Below are 22121 nucleotides of genomic sequence, written 5' to 3'. Positions count from 1 at the left end.
CACCTGGAAGGCGGAGGTTTTGGAACTGACTGGCATGGAAACCGGCCAATCAGAAGCTAAGTTGGATGAATTGCTGAGGCGGAACCCGAAGAGTTTTGGCGCTGTTTGGTAGGAGGTGCGGGCTGAAGAGAGGCAGCTTAGAGAAAGTGCTTTTTACTAATCTGAAAGAAAGCGTTTCAATTTTTAAATAACCGGTCAGCCGTACTAGCGCATACGTCTGGATAGCAGCCCAGCTATAGTGGTTATCTATTTTTTTGTCTGCCAAGAGCGTCACCTCCTAAGAAATGCTCTTTTCATTTTTGCAATTATGTAATTCAAACAGAAGCTGCTGTTTACTTGTAGACCTCTTCTCTGAAGCGACAGTGTTTGGTTTGGGGGTTGTTACGGGCCACAGGTTGCTGGGACTGTTGTTTATTCATCTTCGTCACCTAGCTCAGTGTCTGGCATTTAATTAGGCACTCAAGAATTGTTTAAAAATAAATGGACACAAGCCTCTAACTATTGCTTCCTTTAATCTCACTTGTAAAATCTCTAATCTTCTGACTCTGCTTTATGCAAAGTCTCATTCTGTTTTATCTGCTTAATTTGATTTAGATATATGTGCTTTACTCGGTTTCTTTGATAAGTTGTAAGAATTTGCTGTTAGCTCTGATATTCAAATTTGTTTACCCTTTTTTTCCCCCAGTACACCGTTTACAAGCTCCAAGATTCTTGAATTTGACCCATTTCACCGTGCTGTTGTCAGGTTTCAGGCAAACAATGGGCCTAGGGAAGAGCCTAGATTCAGGAACTGGAAAGAGGCTGGGATTCTTGCTCCAAATTTGCTTCTCCGTGCATTCTCTCTCTGCTTCTCTCATCCACATAGCCATACCCTTAGTTAAAATACTTGTATTATTAATTTCTCATTACTGGAATTGTTGCAGCAGAGGCTGTGACCATAATTTGAGACAGTGGTAGAAGACATTCCTTGTTGACTGGTCCGAAGGGAAGTTAGATCAGGTTACATCTGTGAGCTATTCTAAATGTAAGATATGATTTTACCAGCTTAGGCTCCCGTATACACAAGGATTGCTTTCTGTTTCACTTTCTCACTGTCTCTGTTAATAGCACCATCAGGTTTTTTGTCTTGTCTGTATCCCAGTCCTTCATCTTTTGTGTGGAGTCAATCATTAGGTCTTCCTCCCAAAATCCTCTCCAGAAACAATACTAGTTTTCTCCTAATAGCTGTAGAGTTGTAGAAGAGGTAACAAAAGCATGAGCTCTTTAACCTATGGTTAAATGTTAAGACAGAGTCATATCAGGATTAAAAGCATAGGTTTTGGAGTTCAACCTCAGCTCAAATCCTGTTCCCATTACTACTAGCTGTGTCACCTTAGAAAAATTACTCTCTGAGGCTTTTTCTCCAACTCAAAGTGGGGACCTAATATTAAATAACATTGCTGAGTTGTTTGGTTAAATAACTAGTATCCATAAAGCACTTAGCAGTGTTTCTATTAATGCAAACACCAATTAGTGCTTAATAAGGTGTAGTTATTAGTATAAATAATAAATACAACATTTATATAACTTCTTTTTTAGTTTACAAAATGTGTGCACCTACACTTTCTTGCTAAACACAAATATCCTGAGAGGCAGATAATATTCTCATTTTAGAGATAGGGACACCAAAGAAAAAAGAGATAACACTTCCTCAAGTGGAATTGTCTAGAGGTTGCTCTGTTAGGGAGTGAATGCAGTTACTGGAAGTTTTGCAAGGCTGTCCTGCTACCTATCACCATAGATCACAGCTTTTGGAAGGGTGACTGAGCTAGGTGATTTCTGAGGTCCTGTAACTTGGTCATTTATTCACACATGCAATTAGTATTTTTTTTTACCAGAAAGTGTTCAAGGACCTGGAGATACAGCATAAACAAGCAAAAAACCCCAAGACAACATGCACACTCACACACACAGACAAAAATCTCTGCCTAGAAATATACAAATACAGAAAATATTTTGTACAGGATATACAATATAAAAAATTAAATATGAAAATATCAGTATATAAGCTTGTCAGTTTTTTCATATACCCTTCATCTAAGTATCCATTAACTCCCACCCTCCTTCCCAGCCCTCTCCCCAAGCTTAAAGTATCAGAAACTAGAAAATTCTATTTCAGTTTGTGTGCCATGCCCTCTCACGCGTCAAGGCTTATTCGAAGCTGGAAATCCAGAAAAGTGGATAGGGCCTTGGAAGTTTCTGAAGGTGGAAGGAGAGACGCCGGAACTTGTGTGCGGTAGCTGTGGTTCTCGGTGGGAAGCCAATTCTGAGGACCGGTAGTGGAGAGCTCTGGAGCTTGTTTCCGGCCACCTCAGCGGGAATCGGAGACGCGAGCAGCTGGGTCTTTGGGAACTGAGGTAGAGGTTTAACTGTTGTCGCGGCGGAGCAAGTCAAGACGCACCTACGGCCGTCCGGGCCAGTGTTGAGTTTCGGTAGCCTGTGAAGATGGTGTTGCTCACGATGATCGCCCGAGTGGCGGACGGGCTCCCGTTGGCCGCCTCGATGCAGGAGGACGAACAGGTGAGCTGCTAGATCCCCGGGACCCCAAGTTCCTGTCAGAGCGCTGTGCTCTCAGCACGGGATTCCTCCTTAGGACGCGGGAGACCCTTGTGGCCCAGGCGTTTCTGACCCCTCTGAAGTGCTTTTCCTCTTTTGGCAGTGGAGAAGACTACCTGTTAGAATAAATCTTTCCTGAAGGCGGAGGTAGATTTTTGTGTTACCTGTTTCTTTTTAGAAAAACTCTCTGGAGAAGGGATAGGTTTGGCTGATTGTGATCATCCAGTGTTCTGTAATTCCTTAGGGACTTTGTTAATATTCAAGATTTTTTTTTTTTTTTTTTTTTTTTTTTTTTTTGCTGTTAATAAGGCTGACTGACAGGTCCTGGGAAAAATCAGCTCCTAAGTTAAGTCCTCTTTCCGTAGCACCTGATCCTTGACCTAGTTTACTGACATCTAGTGAAAGCAGATGAGGTATTATTGCCACATGTATGCACCTGTTTGAAGTTCAGTACAGTACCTTCTTTCAAAGTTATGCCCAATTCCCACCTCCAATAAGCCTTACTAAATTTCTGTTGTTGGAATTATAACCCTTGTGTTATATTCCTGTGATGCTTTGTACCTTTATTTTACAATTTTGCCTTTGTCTTTCAAAGTTTCCTAGCAGGCAAATGAGAAATCTTAGTCATCTATGTGTTTCCCATAGCTTTTACAATAGCAGCTTGTGCTAGTAGGTGCTCAAAAATGTATTGCGTTGATTAAAAAAACAACACAAAACCTCTAGATAGCTTGAGAGGAAGAGGCTTTGTGCCTTAAAATCACAAGGCAAATTTCTGGTGTGAGACAAGTTCCTGGAGCAAGGTCAGGAAGTTCCTGAAGAAAGGAGGCTGAGAATGAAATTTATATAATTTATTTAAAGTGTTCAACTTTATTTTACTTTCTCATACAACCCAAGTAATGTAATTTAAAAAAAAACAAACCTCAAGGCCTAAAAAAAGAATACTTTGCACATTTTTTTGAACTTTTCATTCATATATTCATGAAAAAAAAACCTCGTTAAACACATCAGATGTGCCAAGCATGGTGTTAATGCAGGGGTTTGGGGAACATAGTCCCTACTTTCATGGAGCTTACAGTTTAGTGGAGAAACCAGATAACTAACAATTATAATGTAGTATAACTGCTATGGAATAGGAAGAAGTTTCTGTGGTTGAACATGGAAAAGGTATCTAAATTGATTTTTGGACCTCAGGAAAGTGTTCCCTGAAGAAATGACATCTAAGCCAACAGTAGTGTCTCCTAATTAGGAAAGCTTCTATTTGGTTATATGCCTTTTTAGGTTTGATTTGGAAATATGTTTACGTTCACTTCTAGGAGAGTAATGATACAGATTGTGAAGTTGCTAAGTTGCTTAGCAGGTCATGCTAAGTGAAATGTTTTCTATTTATTCCACAAGACAAAGTCTAAGTTGAGGTAAAATTTGAAAAATATAGTATACCCTGAATTTTCAATTGTGAAATATTTTTCTCTTATCCAATGTTAAACATTTTCCAGGACTGTGCAGAAGCAGTGAAATTGTTAAAATGAATGCAGGAACATGATTTGAAACAAGGGAGATTGCGTGGGGGAAATTTTCCTTGAAGGATATGTAGTTTGATTAAGAAATAGTTTTCCCAAGGGGACAGAAATCTGGTCAGTTTTCCAACTATTGCTTTGAATTCCAATGTGGGCAAAGAATATAAATTGGATTTGGAAGTCCATATATCAGTAGGCTCTTATTCTCTGCCTTCATACTTTATTGAAAAAATTAGTTGACTTATTACGTGTTTCTTAATTCCAAATTAGGTATCAGTTTACCAAGATGGGTTGCTTTGTTTAATTGACAAGGAAAGATATTTTACACAAAAATATTTTTGTGATTGTAATTCCATAGTGATTTCCTTTAGGAATTTTGACTTTGAATGATAACGTCTTTCCAAAACTTTTAATATCTGCAAAAATATGAATCTTTGACTTATTTTTACTGTTATAATAGTATACAGAACATTTATAGAGTGCCTACTACATACCAACCGTTGTGTTAAGCCTGTTAAATGCATGATTTCATTCAATCTTCATACCAACTATTAGGATAGGTACTATTATTATCCCCATTTATAGATAAGGAATCTCTGAGGCTAAGAGAGCATAGGTCTCTTGCTTAAAGTCGCACAGCTAATAAGTAGCATAACAGAATTTTTCACCAGGGTTCCTCCCTGCCTCCTTTTTTTCCCTTCCTTCCTTCCCTGTTAACTTACAACCACTATGTTAGTTCCAGGTACATAACATAGTGATTTGATTGTTCTGTCATCAGGGTTTTTTAACTTCGGCACTGTTGACATTTTGGAATGGATAATTCTTTGTTGTGGGAAAACCGTCCTGTGCATTGTAGGATGTCTAGCAGCATCCTTGGCCTCTACACCTTATATGCCAATAGCACTACCACCACCCTCCGTCTAGTTGTGACAACCAAAAATATCTCCTGACATTGCTGCATGTCACCTGCGGGGAGGAGGGGCAAAATCACCCCTGGTTGAGACCACTGTTTTGGTTTAAAAAAAAATTTTTTTTAATTAAGATACAGTTGATTCACAATATTATACAAGTTTCAGATGTACAACATAGTGATTCACAATTTTTAAAGGTTATACTCCTTTATAGTTATACACGTTTATAATTACTATAAAATATTGGCTATATTCCCTGTGCTGTACAATATATCCTTGTAGCTTATTTATTTTATACATAGTAGTTTGTACCTCTTAATCCCCTACCCCTATCATGCCCCTCTTCCCTTCCCTCTCCCCACTGGTAACCACTAGTTTGTTCTTTTTAATCAATATCTGTTTGATTCTACACTACAGGCTTAGTACCTAACTGCTTCACTTGTTCTAAGACATTTTAATAATGTATTTACTTCTTAGGAGTCTGGAAATAACTTTTTAAGAAATGGATATCTTGATCAAATAGTTTTATAGTTAAGTACCCTAATTGTCCGGGCCAAATAATTCAGTGTATTCTTTCAATTATTTACATTGATAACAGATACCATATCTTAGGTGGTTACTAGATGCTAGTCCTTGTACAAACTGTCTTCTTACTGGAGATGAACAGTTATTCAAATAATACAATAGAGCATTACAAAAAAGATACAGAGTATCTTATGCACTGTTTCCTCTGTGCTATAACTAGAAATGTAGGCCTAAGACAGGTAGACAGATGAACTTTTCTTTTCCAACCTAGACTCCCTGATATTCTATCTATTTCTTCCTTTCTGATATATTTCTCCTTTTTAGATGTTTGCAATTTCTTTATCTACCTTTCTGTTCTACCTCAAAATGAACCATGTTCTCTTAAGGTGTTAGATATAACTGAGTACAGGGCAGGGAACTCCCAAGAAGCAGATAGTCTTTTGCACAGTTAATCTGGCGCACTCACCCAATCATTGAGGGTTGATTAATCACCTTACTGTTATTGCTGTTAGAAGAAAATGGTTGGTTCTTGGTGCCCCTGGCCTTTGATCAATAGAGTTCAACAGGAATTTACAAATGATAAGAGCTTAGCTAAACATTCTTATAAAGGCAAAAGATGGCATTTGATACAACTACTTGTTCAGCAGTCATAGGTGACAGCAATAAAAAGGATTGTGGTGTGTGGCAATTTACTAGCCTGTACCTCCTGCACTTTGTATACAGAACCACATCCTAAATATACTGATGATCTCAAATTAGTTTCAGAATTTGTGTAGACATTCACATCTACTTCATTATTGGATTGCTAACAGCTGTCTTCCATTATACTATGTGTAAGTTTCATCAGGTCTGTTCTAGATGAAGTAGAAAACAGAATTAGGACATCTAATCTAACTATTTTTAGATAGACTGGCTGACTGTGAGCCCTTTGTGACTGTAATCTTAAAAGTGAACCTAGGGTTTATCTGTAAAGCCATGATTATGTTGTTATGTGAGATCTAGATCAGAGCTGCCATGTGGTTTCTTGAGCATTTCTTATGTATTAGATTTAATATTAAATAGTAAGATATCACCTAGAAGGTGGATCTACCATTACTGAAGCAATTTTAATTATACAGGTGATATAGCATGCTTAGGAGCAGGGGCTTCAAAGCTAGAATGCCTGGGTTCAAATCCTAGCCCCTCCTCTTATTGGCCCCAAGTCCTAATATTGTTCAAATCCTAGCCCCTCCCCTTATTGGCCCCAAGTCCTAATATTGTGGGTGCAAATACGCAGTAAATAGGAATGGATGAATGAATAATTTTCCCATTATAAAATTAATTTCTGATTATTGTAGAAAATTCAGTAAATATATACAAACAAAAGGACCAAAAAGTTAATGGTGATTTTTTTTTTACCATTAAAAGTAGTGGTAAAATTAAGTAATCCCTACTTAAATTATATCCACTTGATGTCTAACCTTAATCTTGGTGTGTGTGTTTAAAATCAAATAATGGGTAATACTGTAATACTGTTCACCTAATTTTTTTCACTTAGTGTATAATGAATATCTTCTCATATCATTAAATATTACACAGCATCATTTTAATGGCTCTGTAGTATTCCATTATATAAATATATACCATATGTTATTCTTTTAACATCTTTATTGGAGTATAATTGCTTTACAATGTTGTGTTAGAAGGTGTGGAATTGTTGGATAAAACATTATGCAAAGTTTTAAAATTTCTAATATATATTGTCAAAATAACTACCAGAAAGATTGTGCCAGCATCTTGTTCCCAGGAATGGTAATGCCAACTGAACCAGCACTGTAAAATGTTGGTTGGCGTGCTGTAATTCCTATGTAGATATGTCCCCAGTGTTATACATCGGCAGTCACTGCTTTGTTCATTGTAAATTCCTGAAATTGTAGCATGCTTTTGGCCATAGTTTCTTGTAGTTCGTACAGTTGTTAGTCTCTTTCTCTCAGATTGCAGTAATATTTACAGTGCCTCCTATAAAGTCAAAGGATTTGTGCTAATCTTCATTTCACTGACAGTTTTTTGCCGTTTTTTTAAATTGAAGTGTAGTTGGTTTACTATATTAGTTTCACACTTAGAATATAGTGATTCAATATTTTTATAGATTATACACTATTTTAAAGTTGTTATAAAATATTGGCTGTATTCCCTGTGCCGCACAATATATCCATGTAGCTTTTTTATTTTATACATAGTAGTTTGTACCTCTTAATCCCCCCTACTGCTGTCTTGCCCCTCTTCCCTCCCCTCTCTGTACTGGTAGCCACTAGTTTGTTCTCTATATCTGCGAGTCTGTTTCAGATTTGTTATATTCTTTCATTTGTTTTATTTTTTAGATTCCACCTATAAGTGATAACATACAGTATTTGTCTTTCTCTGACTTATTTCACTAAGCATAATACCCTCTAGGTTCATCCATGTTGTTGCCAATGGTAGAATTTCATTCTTTTTATTTGCCATGTATTTATTTAACTAGTTCCTTTAAGGTGCTCACCTGCCTTTAGCTGTCAAAAAACTTATAATTAACATTTATGGTTGTGATTATTTTATGAATACCTCTGAGACACTGATTTAATTGATTTGGGGGTGGAGATTGGGCAGGAGTAGTTTTTTTAAGATTTCTAGGTGATTCTAGTGTGAAGCCAAGGTTGAAAATCATTGGTCTATGTTGGTATTATTTCTTGGCACTTTAGTAGCATCTCCAGCTTTGTTTGCATCCCTTTAATCTACTGTTGTGGGGTCAGATATCTTTGGAATGCCACATAACAACATTGGTGAAGCCAACAGATTGGCAAGTACCACTCAAATTTAGGAACATAGGATATTGTGCACTAGTTCAAAGCATGTGATGGTGGTATTCACTCTCCCCAACTGGCTGGCCAGTCATGAGAAAAACAATATATAGATTAGCGATACTGTTTAATATGATAATGTTAATATACATTATAATGTTAATTATTACAAAGTATTGTTAATATATAACAATATACATATACATGTTAATGTAGGAGTATTTCTCAAGTGAACAGCCTTATAACAAATCGTTGCCATAAAAACAGTGTTAAACTACAAATCGATACTTCTGGTGGTCTCTGCCTAACTCCCCTGGTTCACCTCATGCTTATTTACTTCCTTATTTATATTGAAATTTCCAGTTTCCCATTTATTTTTTTAATTTTATCTTATTTTGAGTTATAATTGACATATAACGTTGTATTAGTTTCAGATATACAACATAATGATTCAATATTTGTAGACACTGTGAAATGATCACCACAATAAGTCTAGTTACCCTCCATCATGAAAAAATAGTTACGAAAATTTTTATTCTTTTTTCTTCTTGTGATGAGGACATTTAAGTTTTACTGTCTTAAAAACTTTCAAATAATGCAATACAGTATTATTAACTATAATCACCATGCTGTACATTATATCCTCATGACTTATTTTATAATTGGAAGTTTGTGCTTTTTGATTCCCTTCACCCATTTCGCCCTCTCCCCCACCCACTTCCCCTCTGGCAGTCACCAGTCCATTCTCTATCTATGAGCTTGTTTTTTGAGCAGGATTCCAGTCTTTTTTAATGGCTGAATAGTATTTCATTGTGTATATATACCACATCTTCTCTATCCATTTGTCTGTTGATGAACACTTAGATTATTTCCATATCTTGGCTATTGTAAATAATGCTGCAGTGAGCATAGGATGCATATATCTTTTTAACTTAGTGTTTCGTTTTCTTCAGATAAATACCTAGAAGTGGAATTGCTGGATCATGTAGTAGTTCTATTTTTAACTTTTTGAGGAACCTCCTTACTGTTTTCCATTGTGGCTGCACCCATTTACATTCCCACCAACAGTTGACAAGGGTTCCCTTTTCTCCACATCCTCACCAACACTTGCTATTTCTTGTCTTTTTGATAATAGCCATTCTAACAGGAGTGAGGTGATATCTCATTGTGTTTGGGGGTTTTTTTGGTTTTTTTTTTTTTGCCGTACGCGGGCCTCTCACTGTTGTGGCCTCTCCCGTTGCGGAGCACAGGCTCCGGATGCGCAGGCTCAGCGTCCATGGCTCACGGGCCCAGCCGCTCCGCGGCATGTGGGATCTTCCTGGACCGGGGCACAAACCCGTGTCCCCTGCATCGGCAGGCGGGCTCTCAACCACTGCGCCACCAGGGAAGCCCTCATTGTGGTTTTGATTTGCACTTCCAGTTCACTATTTTAAATATAGCTTAGAATCCTATACTTGTACATTTGTTTATCTGCAAGTTACACAATTTTATCATTGCTTCCTTGACTGATTTTACTCTCAGCTCAGTGGTTCACTATCTGGAATTTTAAGTTTCACTCTGTACTTTCTCATAGTTATACCGTAGGTCCAATCCCTGGGAGAACCCTGTGTAAACACTTTTCTATTTAAACATTTAGTTATTAAACATCTACCAAGGAGAGACTGTGTTATATCTTTCAATTCAAACTAAATAATTCAAAATAAAACAATTCCTTCCCATCACATGGCAAAAGTTATTTGTTTGTTTCCCCCAGTATGTGGATGAATAAATAATGTATATTTGCTTCCCATTCTTCATGCACTTCTTTTCTATTTTGGATCTAGTAGGTTATTGAGGTATGATTTTCTCCTTTTGAAATGACATTGCTGTTTCCCCCAGTAGACTTCTTCCTCTCTTTAAAAAATATTGTAAAATCATTTAGAAATTGTTTAGGAAAATACTGCCTGTAACTCTATCATCCAAATGTTATTATTTTCATTTTTGTATGAACATACCCCTTGCTACCCAGACTTTTGCTATCCAAACTCAGGAACCTATAGACTTATTTAGTAAAGGATATTTGACTTTCCAATCTTTGTCCTTGCTCTTATTCATTTTTACCTAATTGCAGTTATAGTGTTCATAATAATTTGCAGTCATGGGTGCACACAGTTTTGCTTAAATGCTCAATACTGTAACACTTTATGGAAGATTTTGCTTGATATTTCAGCACAGAAATGAGATGATTCATTCAGTCTGTTGTTCCCAGGACTTTCCCCTGAGTATGGAACATGTTGTACAGCTCTGCGCTAGTAACTGTGCAACTGAAATGGGTTAGGAGGAGGTCACTGACGTAATAGTGGAACGAACACTGGATTGAAAGAGTGCCTTAAGGAGTACACTTTTGCTTTTTAGCAAATAACTATTGTGACTTTGTTGAAAAACTCGGGATTTGGTCCTCCTTTTTTCTCTAAAATAGGCCACTTTTATTTTGTTAAAATAAATCTTACTAACCTGTAAATGAAGGACCGTATTCACATAGTGTCCTCAAAATATGATGCTTCTCACAAATTGGTACTGCTTTTTTGGTGGAAAATTCTTAAATGAAGGTGTCTTCTTTCAGTCTGGCCGGGACCTTCAACAGTACCAGAGTCAGGCTAAGCAACTCTTTCGAAAGTTGAATGAACAGTCCCCTACCAGATGCACCTTGGAAGCTGGTGCCATGACTTTTCAGTGAGTATAGTCCTGATTTCTTTGTGATTATTTAAATATGAAATACAGTAAATACAAGTAACACCTGATAAGAATGGTAACTTTTTTAAAAGTAAAGGTAACTTTAAAAATACAGTCGCTCCATGGAAGCAATTTTCCTGGCTCTAATTCTGCAAAACTGAAATTTTGGTTTCTTTATTCAATTTCCATACAATAATTCAACCTGTTATCCTGTGTCTAGTAAATGTTATACATATCATGCAGTAATAGGTAACTTTTGCTTTGGGAGCTTCTTGGAGCCAGACACATGTAGGTTAGTACCCTTGCTCAAACATTTACTGACAATGTAACCTTGAGCAACTCACATGTACTTCTCTGGGCCTCAGTTTCCTCTATAAAATAGGGAATCATAGTTCTGTGAGGATTATGAGAGAATCCATGTATATCACTTAACATCTTGTCTGGCACATAGAGAATAGTCAATAAGTGTTAGTTATTATTTAGAAAAAAGAAAATTATAAAAGATAATTTAAGGGCATCTAATCAGTGGTTATAGACAATGCATACAGCTGAGAGAGGGATCAAAGCGACTTTATTGGATTTCAAATTATCTACAAATAATTAGTATTAAATGTTTAATACATGTCAAGTTTGAAGGTGATAAAACAGGAAGGATTAAACAAGAAAAGAGAGGGCAAGAAGATCAGGTGAAAATAAAAAAGAATAAGCTAAATAATCCTTACTATGTTAGGAACGCAGATACTAAGATAATATAGACCTGGGAAGAACCTGCTCTGTTTAACTCAAACAAACAAACCCTCTACTCATCAAGAACAAGCAAACAAGTATAAAGAATCAAAACCAAAACAAAACCCGGGCCTATTGGTTAAGAAAGTAGTGAATATTAAGTTTTGTAAGGTATTTCAACATCAAAAAATATTAGAGGCACTTCATTATATAGTATTTTTATCTCTACCATGCGTTAGGAACAAAAAAGATGTAGGAAAGATCTCATGGAATTGAAAAGAGATTTTCTTCTGCTTGGTTCTTTATAATCTCATCTCTTCCTTTATTTCCATCCAAGAACTATTTATTAAAGATTTATTCTTTGCCAGACAGTGTATTAAGTCTTGCCTGTAATGTTTTAGCTTATCCTCTTATTAGCAGAGAGAGACACATACACAAACAACTATACTGTAATACCTTAGGACAAGAAGAGCTGTAGAGCAGAGAGAAAGAAGCAATAAATTCCCATTTATAGAGAGTAAGTTTCAGGAAAGGGGAAAGAGGGAGGGAGAATAGAGAGAAATTTCACAGAAAAAATTATAGTAGAATTGAGCATAGGAAAATGAACAAGGTTTCTCCAGGTACATAAAAGAATATTATAGTTAGAAAAAAACAATATAAGCGGAAGTCCACGAGCATGTGAAAGAACCTAGCTTATTGGAGAACAACATGTTGTTTGGTGTGTTGGGATATATGGGATATATGATGGAAAGCAGCCTACACTTGTTTTGGAGGGCTCCGAATACTATACCAAGGTGTATGATTTTATTTTATAGGTATTAGGGAACCTCTAGAGTTTTTAAGCAATATCATATTTACTTTTTAGGAATAAAGCTAGTGGTTTAGAAGATGGTCTAGACTGAAGGCAAGGGGACTGGTTAATTTAGGTGCCCAAGCAAGAAATAGGACAGCAGTATTATTGTTATTGTTATTATTGTTGTTGTTATTATTATTATTTTAAAGGTCATGAGAGATCATATAATATAATAGGCTATAAACTATGCTCTGTGGAGTCATAAGATGCCTTAGGAGCCACATAGAAAGGACAGGGGTGGGGGTATGTGTAATGCTTTGGGCCCTTAAACTCCTACTTAAGCTAAAGAACTTCTGATTTTATTTTCTGTACATATTAGTCTTCTGGATATAATTTTTGCTGAAATAAAGAGTACTATGGCTAAAAAGTTTGAATACCACTGAGTAACCTAACCTCTTTCCAAAACTATCTCAGACATGTAGTCATATAGCCTCTTCCAGACTGCCAGGGAGCTCACTCTCACAAGAGGAGTCAGTTCTGTTATTGAACAATTTGCAGTCAATACAGAGTTCTCCTACCCTGGAAATTCGGGAATATTATTAGTCCTGAGATTATTTTCTGTACCCAGTAAATATTGTGACATTAACTTCCAACTTTTAAGTATCCACAAAAATTTCCAGTTCCACTATTTTTCTTACAGCTGGAAGAAATTTAAATGTGTATATACTTGTTTACCACACATAATCAAAGGGTAGATGGAGTCACAACTCCGAGTTTTCAAGAAGAAGTCTTAGGTATTAAGATATTTTAGTTGAAGAATTATGTAATGAATAAATATGTCTAAATATTCCTTTTGGAATATACTTCTAATAATGGGAAGATGTTTGCTTTCTGATTCCAGTGATTTGTGGTTTGAAATTGACTTTCTGATTTAGTTAGCCTGAAAGGGCTTGGGCTAGAATATTTTCAAAAGTTTGTATAGGGAATTCCCTGGCGGTCCAGTGGCTAAGACTCCACACTTTCACTGCCAAGGGCCCAGGTTCAATCCCTGGATGGGGAACTAAGATCTCACAAGCTGTGTGGCATGGCCAAAAAAAAAAAAAAAGGTTTGTATGGCACTGAGAGTCTATTTCAGATTGTTGGAGGTATTGTTAATCTACAAACAACTTTTTCTTGCTTTTTTTTTGTCTCTGCAGCTACATTATTGAACAGGGGGTGTGTTATTTGGTTCTGTGTGAAGCTGCCTTCCCTAAAAAGTTGGCTTTTGCCTACCTAGAAGATTTACATTCAGAGTTTGATGAACAGCATGGGAAGAAGGTGCCAACTGTGTCTAGACCCTATTCCTTTATTGAGTTCGGTAAGTTTTTGCGCCTCACCTCTCTATCAAGGGAGTAGTCGATATGCAGAAGCTATTGATATAATTTTGACACTTTTTTTTTTTATGCTTACCTACTGAAGTTTTGGATTTTCCCTGCTAGTCCATGTCTTTTGTCCTTTTGAATGAATGAGGCTTCCTTCTCATAAGTAATTTTCTCTGGTCTTTTGATTTTTTCCTCATAGAACTTGTTGCCCTTTGCTCTTTTTTGTTATTTAGTTTGATTCTTCATTAGGATGAAAAACTGTGTCTGAAGATCTAGATTGACATGTAATAACTGAGTTCTTTTTTCCCCCAACCCAACCTCCTCACCTCCCCCGCCACACACACACTCACATACTCATAGTGAGACTCATTTTATGGAAATCAGAATTTGGAAATCAGAAGGAATGGTGAACGAGATCCTCTAATTTAAGTACTAGAGGATATATGGTATTGGGGCATAACATTTACTACATGCAGAAGTAGTGAGCATGGGTGTACATATTTGTATAAGAATTATAGAAAGACTCATTACTGTTCAGATCTGGTAAAGTATCTGATGGCAATAGATCAAAGGAAATGGCCTTTAAGTAGAGGAAGTGAGAACAAGTATGATTAGACTACATCACTGACATTTTTAGTTAAAAAAGAAATTGGTTTACTATCTCTGAATTTCTGAAGTATTTCGAGTTTGCTAGATAAATGGGTCCTCTTGCTTTTTAGAAATAAAGAAATCTAGCAAAGCATTCCAGTGTTTCAAAACTATAAACTCTCCAAGTGCTAATTTTTGTAATGTCTGGTTTTGCAACTTTTATTTTTGTAGACAATAGCAGTTCAGTAAACCCAATAAAAAAATAAGACTGCTGTATCAAGGTCACACAGGAAATAGTTGGTATACTCAAATTAGCTTAAAGGATTTATATACAGAGATATGAATGGGTTATAGATGAACTGTAAGGTACTGTAACCTGAGACCAGTAGCATGGTAATTGTTATCATCCCTAAGCCTGAATGGGTAAGAGAAAGCAGTTTCTGGAACTAAGAAGGAGAAAATTTATGGAAAAGGCCCATTTGAGAGTTGCAGTAACTTTTGGTGCAGGTATACTGCCAGCCCAAGATGACTTCTCAGGGAGGAGCTAGGGGAATAAATACTTTGACATCACTATCCACTCCCCTTCTTCCGTACTCTTGGGGCTCCCCCATTGGCTGAACCTAACCGGAACCTAGAGGGCAAGGAACCCATTGATGTAATCCATGCAGGTCAGCTTCCTGTAGGCAGAAAGCAGGCCCAGAAGAGTGGAGAGGAGATCTAGAGGCAAATGAAGTGTATCAAGCATGCACATCTTAAGATTTTTTCCAAAAGTTGAAAATAGAATCTTTAATAATCATTCTTTTCATAGTTTTGCGTTATATAGACATTGGCAAAAATGAACGAGCCTGCAGTTTTGTAGTAGTATTTTGGGAAATGCCTGTCCCGTTGATACTCATTCAAGAGCTTGGTTAATCACGAACAGTTGCAGATCCAGGACGAAACTCAGAATTTACTCTTTCCTACTTCTTTGATGGACATGAAAGAAGTTGTTAACAGTCACTTTTCTTCATCATTCTAGATACCTACATTCAGAAAACCAAGAAGCTTTATATTGACAGTCGTGCTCGGAGAAACCTAGGCTCCATCAACACTGAATTGCAAGATGTGCAGAGGATCATGGTGGCCAATATTGAAGAAGTGCTACAACGGGGAGAAGCACTCTCAGGTCTCTAAAAGCAGTATGAGTCTTATGAATAAGTGGCTCTTATTCCATAGGCAAGGATAGCTTATTTGGGAGTACCTTTTATGCTGTCAGATTCTATCTAGTACTGTTAAGAATTCATCTTTCAAAGAGCTTCCAATATATATGTTTCTTCCTAGTGTGGTTAGTTTCTATTGAGTTGGAACAATGTAGTCTCATTCCATATCAGAAGTGATTACTGTTTCCAAGATACTTACAAAATTAAATCAATATTTACAGGAACACATAAGTTAAGGGAAATGAAAAGAAGAACGAGAGGAAATTGTCAAAGATTTATTGCAGTAGTTTCCTGAGTAGCCACTTTGGGAGACTTTACTGCTGCCAAATCAAATGTTATAAAATGCTATTTTCATCAAGGCATTCCTCTGCTGAAAAACTTTTAAAACCTGTGACTGCAAGATAAGGTCTAGTCTCATCTCAACTTACTTTTCATTCATTCAGTCATTATTAATTGAGTACTTGTAATGTGCAAGGCACTGTGTTCTCTATAATGGAAGATAAGGAGATTGCAAACGTCTCTCATTCTCCCTAGTTCACAAATATTCTGCCTCAGCCAGGTCAGTGTCCTTATCATTCTGGACCTTCTTTAGGATCTAGATAAGAACTGCCTCTTCAAAGAAGCCTTACCTGATCCTCATATCCCACAATGCATTAATCTCTTTTGTCCTTCAAATTCTTAAAGCACTTACATATGTAATGTTTTTTAGCACATAATGTGTTATGTGTATGTGTGTGTACTAATTTACCTAAAAATATATATGTTTACCTAATGCTTAAATGTTACCTAAGTGTTTAATGTGAGCATATACTTTTTAAAAGTAGTATGTATGTGTTTCATATCTATTTCATATACTTCTTTTATTTCTTTCACAGTAATCATCACAAGTAGTTACCTTAATGTGTATTTTTTGAATTCAGCCTTGTTACATATTCATGAATAATGGGTTTTCCTTTATTATGAATTGCAGATTTTAACCTTTATGTTTGTAGTCAGCAGTTGTCCCAGCATATAGCTTCAAACTCTTTAAACATCAAATTTTGGATGAGTGAGTCTGTGTAAATTTTCATCATTACAGACTCACAGGTTCTACTTGGGATAAAGTAAACCAGCACAGGAATTTTTCTTAAATCCAAAATGTATATACTGGTCAATTTATCAAAAGTGTAACAGATTTTCTTCTAGTGCTCTGCTGATTGCTACAAAGCTGATATGCTGATTAAAAAAGAAGTACAGTTCTACCCTTAAATAACTTCATGTGATTGGGAAGATAAGAAAGATTGTCACAGAGTAATTTATAGATAGTATAAGGGAACAAACATCAATTGAACACTTACATTGTGCTAGGCAATATGGTAGGGGGACTTTACATATATCTTATTTATTCTTTAGAGTAATCCCATGTGAAGTGGGTGGTATCAAACCAGTTTCACAGATAAAGAAGGAAAGACTCAGAAAAGTAGCTTACTATAAAAGTTACACTGCTAGTACCTGGCAGAATTTGTTGGCTTATGGAGTCCTTGTCCATCTTCAGTGAATGACAGTTTTAAATCATTATATAGAGATCTATAGACAATAAGAGCTATAAAAATGTAGAAGGAAGTAGATTAATGAACAGGAAAGATTTCTTGAGTTTTGATAGATCAGGAAGGAGTGAAGAGTGGTGTTTTAAGAGGAAGAAAAAGCATATGCTGAACAGAGCATATATGAAGACAGTGGAAAGATTAGCCCACCTCAAAAAATGTTTTCTTCCTCTTTAAGCTGTATAATAAGAGTCCATCTTTTATGCCTTTTTCTCTTTCTAAGTTTTAAAGTTTTAGAGCTAATCAGCTTTGCATTTATGACCCAAGAATAGTTCCTGTGGGTTCTTCTAGCAAGATCAAATTATGCCCTTTTTACTGCCTAAATATACCTGTTTCTTTTAAGCCATAGGTTTTATTTTTTATTCAAAGGTGTCACCCTATTAGACTGTAAATTCCACAAATATAGGGATCATGTATGTTTTGATCATAATTGTATCCTCTAGCACTTCTCATGGTGCCCATAACATGAATATTTGCTAAATGACTTCTCCAAGCAACAGCTTTGTCTTTATGATACTACGTGTTTCCAAATGTTCCAGTGTAAAGGAATTCTCTTAACTATTAATTATTTCATATGACCTAATATTTATTTCTTTGCCCAGTTATTCTCAGCAGATTTAGGTTCATGTAGCAAATATTTATTTATTGATTTTTCACTGTATTTTTCACTGACTGTATGCCAGATCATGTTCTAGGCACTGGGAATATAGTAATAAACACAGTAGTAGTTAAAAACCTCTGTCCAGTGGATTGTACATTCTAGTAGACTGGCTGGAAAGATTCCTTGCAGCATTGTCATGGCTATTTCTCATCCCTTAACTGTTTTTTTACACTAGGTGCTTTTCTTACAGGACAAGTTCTAATTTGGAAATGGCTGGCATGCCTGTGTTATTAAGTAATGCCACATTTCTCAATCAAAACCAGTCTCTATTAAGCAACTCCAAATATTCCAAAAGCATTCTCCAAGGAAGAACAAATAAATTCAGATTGCAATATAGTTTTTCAAAATTTTAAAAAAGTAAAAATTTATTAGAATTTATTTATGCCAAACAGAGAGTTTGTTTTTATTATTAAAAATATGCCGTATATTTTAAGCCCAGTCTAGCTTGTGTGTATCTGACTATTTCTCTAAGTGCTCAGTTAACAATTAAAAGAAGATACTGACATTACAAATGTCCTTATAGGAAAAAAGAAAAACTTTGCCTAAGATTCTAAAAAGCTTAATTTAGTAGATATTGGTGGTTTTCTAGCACCTGTGATTGTATTTTCATTATAATACAGCTTTCCTATATCTGTTAAAATATAATTTCTGATAGCTTTATCTTCATAATAATAGTCTTTACTATGTGGAAAGTCTTAGAAATTTGGTAGCAGTCACCATTGAGATATAGCTTAATACTCAGTGTCTGGTTCTTTGAATTTTCTGGTTACCTGCATCTTTTATCTTACCTGGATTATCATTTGTCAAAATATGAGCGAATATGATTTAGACCATTAAGAGATTATGAAGATAGTTACGGTCAGCTAACATTTGTCAAGTGTTTACTGTATGTAGGCATTGTGCTCACTTTACAGGCATCCTATGATATGTTTATTGTTACTATATAATCCCTATTTTTATAGACAAAAGAAGCTGGGTCTTAGAGAGGCTGAGTTGACCACTACCACATGACTGGTACAGCTGAGATTTGAACCAGGGTCTGAGGCCAGAGCCTGCATACAGTCTCAAGAATTTGAACATAAATTGATCTGATAATTTTAAAATGCATTGTAGATTTTACAGTGCTTCAGGATCATGAGTTAATCAGTGTATGCAACCTTACCCTTAAAATAAAAATGATAATTTAAGCTTCATGGTTTGAAATAGTGCCACTGATTTTGGTTATTTTTATGTCTTAATACATTTGATAAAATACTTTAAGGGACTAATTGATGTTATCCTTTTTTCTTTTTTGACAGCATTGGATTCGAAGGCTAACAATTTGTCCAGTCTGTCCAAGAAATACCGCCAGGATGCGAAGTACTTGAACATGCGTTCCACTTACGCCAAACTTGCAGCAGTAGCTGTATTTTTCATCATGTTAATAGTGTATGTGAGATTCTGGTGGCTCTAAAGTAGTGAATCCAGTCACTGGCAAGGGAGAACCTAGAACCCAGCAGGTGTATGTTTTCAGGAAGCTGAGCTCACAGAGATGCGTATTAGAATCCAAGTGGAACTTCTGCCTCTAAAGACCTTGCAAGGAAAGACATGTCCTGAAAATGAAAGATTACGCCTCATTTAATGAAGCTTAGCCCTATGTAGAAAGTATCTTTTGGGGGCAGAGGCTTTCTCTGGGTGCTAAGCCATATATGTTAGGGAACAGTAGATTGTTTTATTTGTTTTTTTCCCTCCCAGTATTTTACATTTTTAAAACAGCACTGACTGGGCATTCTCATCTCTAATGGAGCCGTCAGTGAGATTTGGCTTAACCAACCTGTGCTAGCAACAGTCTGAAATCCCTTCAGAGAAGGCAGCCCTTTGGAAAGTTTTTGGACTCTGTTTAATCAACATTCCGTTTGTTGGTGACACTTGTGATTTTTCAGGAATCTGAGTTGTTGAAGGCCTTTTAAACAAGACTCCAGTATGTGAAGGTTAATTGCTGTGCTGCAAGAGATCCTGTCTATTGGCCCCTGTAGGAAGTTAACCTTTGTTGTTTCCCATTTATGATGTTTTGCTTATTGCACAATTGCTTTAGGGTTAAATGAATTATATTGATGCCTTGAAATTATAGCACTCCGTGATTAAGAAGCTAAAATGTTTTCTGTCATTTACTCCTTAAAAGACTTAAATGTTTTGTTTGGGACATTCTTAATTTTATTTTTCCGCATCTGGTTTATATTAATCTAAGAGTGAATGTAGCATACTGGTAGCCAGAGGCCCCTTACTTAGTGACAAAGAGAGGCCGGCTCATGACTGCAGCTTTGTCCTGCCCCTTTCTCACTTTTTCTCCACTACGATTTTCCCCACTCTTCCTCCTGCCACAATTTGCTAACATTTTTTAAATTCCTCTATGTCCAGTAGTTTCATGTCCCTCAGGATATCCTCAAATTTCAAAATGGAAAATATTCAGTTGCGTAGTTAATTAAATTGAAATTTTTCAGAGCAACTACTCAAACTACTAAATACATTTATCTGAGAAAATCTGAGAGCACCTTGTATCTGCTTCAGTTATGTAATTCTCTGAGAATGTTCTAGAAATAGGTAACTCATTTACAGTAGCTTCTATTAACAAATAAAAGTACCTATGATTTTTCCCTTTTTTGCTCAGGGATAATGGGGATTTCCTTTTACCTTCTGAGGTAGAATTTTTTAAATGGGGAGAATAGGCCTTTTAAATATTGTCACAAGGGTCTACAATATAACCTATAATTCCTACACATACTGCAAACATTTCTTTAAATTGTACAGGAAAATGAGCCTACTTCTTAAAATCTTTGGAAAGAACTTTAACCAGTAAGCAATTTTATAACTCAGGATCATCAAACCTACTGTTCTGATTCCTGATAGAGAAAAAAAATTATATTTCTTTAAAACAAGGCAAGGAGAAATGCTTATTTTATTCCTGATAATTTACAGAACTAGAATAAAATTTTTTTCTTTCCATTTTGGACCTATGTCTGCCAATTGGAGTTTTGTGCATGAAATAAGAAGTTACTTTTTATAGAGAATAAGTGCTTTGAAGTCCCTGAAAGGCTCATCCTAAGTAATGATATTGGTAATAAAAGCCTTTGAAAGGCTGAAAACCTAAGTAGTGGTACCATAGCATTTGGTACTTCTGTAGGAGTGGAGAGTGGCAGCTCGTTGAGAGTTGCATGCTGCAACCAAGTAGTCAGCAATGAAATAAATACTTCTAGAATGTTCCCTTTAGTGTGAAGTTTTGTTATCTAGTTAATTTACGTGCACATCTTCTTCTATAGGTACACTTCTACCTAAACTCAGTGGGTTCATTAAAAAATGAGTTGGGGTGGGGGATGATAAACAAAGGGATAAGAAAGTAGTTTAAGATTATGATGGTAGGAATTGAGAGAACAGGACTGTCATGATATGACTCCTGCTTCTGTTCTTTATTGGAGGAAGTGGGAAGATCTGACTAGATAAAATGAACCAGAAACCAAACAGGTATCTAAAATAGAATGTGATAAATACTGTTCAGGGTTATCGGGGGCACATTAAAAAAGGACACCTAATTTACTGTGGAAAGGGGTGTGGTAAGAGAAGGAGAGTGGGATTTCCCAGACGGAGTCAATGGCTTGTGCAGAGTCATGAGTTAAAAGAGTGAGGCCCATTTGGGGGATCATATAGCTTGGTTCAACTTAACTCATAGGGTAATGTAGGCAACTGAGACTTGAGGAAGAAGAAGTAGATGGTACACTGTCATGCAAGTCAATCAGACTATACTAACATCAGTGGCAAGAGATGGCATCAGATTTATAACTTCAAATGATCATTCTGGCCATGCTATAAAAGATAGAGAGGAATAAGCCTGAAAGTAGGGAGATGAAACTAAGGAGCCATCAGAGTAGAATGAGACATAGACAGGTTTCAAGTGATTTTCAAGAAAGGAATAATCCTACATTCTGAAATATTTACACAATGCTTTCTTTGTTAGGAGCTTATTTTAATACTCATGTTGACATTTTGAAGTAAATACTGTTCACACCATGTGAATGAAGAAACTTTACTGCACTGAGGCACAGAAGAGTTGAGTAATTTATCCAAAGATGCAGAGCTAGCAAGTGACGGAGCTAAGATTTGAAC

At 36.2% G+C, this 22121-nt stretch overlaps 1 protein-coding gene across 1 annotated transcript; it reads left to right on the top strand.

Annotated features, from left to right (window-relative positions):
* The first annotated feature begins 2333 nt into the window (after nt 1-2333).
* SEC22B (SEC22 homolog B, vesicle trafficking protein) lies at nt 2334-21225 on the top strand. Its single transcript, XM_060090372.1, has 5 exons — nt 2334-2559; nt 10964-11073; nt 13789-13949; nt 15560-15706; nt 19283-21225. The coding sequence occupies exons 1-5, from the start codon at nt 2485-2487 to the stop codon at nt 19435-19437; spliced, it is 648 nt and encodes a 215-aa protein (XP_059946355.1). The 5' UTR covers nt 2334-2484; the 3' UTR covers nt 19438-21225.
* The last annotated feature ends 896 nt before the right edge of the window (nt 21226-22121 follow it).

This window comes from Mesoplodon densirostris, chromosome 2, assembly GCF_025265405.1.
Source record: "Mesoplodon densirostris isolate mMesDen1 chromosome 2, mMesDen1 primary haplotype, whole genome shotgun sequence".
In the NCBI taxonomy this organism is placed as follows: Eukaryota; Metazoa; Chordata; class Mammalia; order Artiodactyla; family Ziphiidae; genus Mesoplodon; species Mesoplodon densirostris.
This window is presented reverse-complemented; position numbering and strand designations above follow the sequence as displayed.

What these genes read in the sequence shown, in the direction of transcription:
- SEC22B (XM_060090372.1), top strand. Translation starts at nt 2,485, where the DNA reads ATGGTGTTGCTCACGATGATCGCCCGAGTGGCGGACGGGCTCCCGTTG. An exon ending in GCTGGTGCCATGACTTTTCA is followed by an intron (nt 11,074 to 13,788) that starts GTGAGTATAGTC and finishes TTGTCTCTGCAG; the next exon opens with CTACATTATTGAACAGGGGG. An exon ending in CTATTCCTTTATTGAGTTCG is followed by an intron (nt 13,950 to 15,559) that starts GTAAGTTTTTGC and finishes TCATCATTCTAG; the next exon opens with ATACCTACATTCAGAAAACC.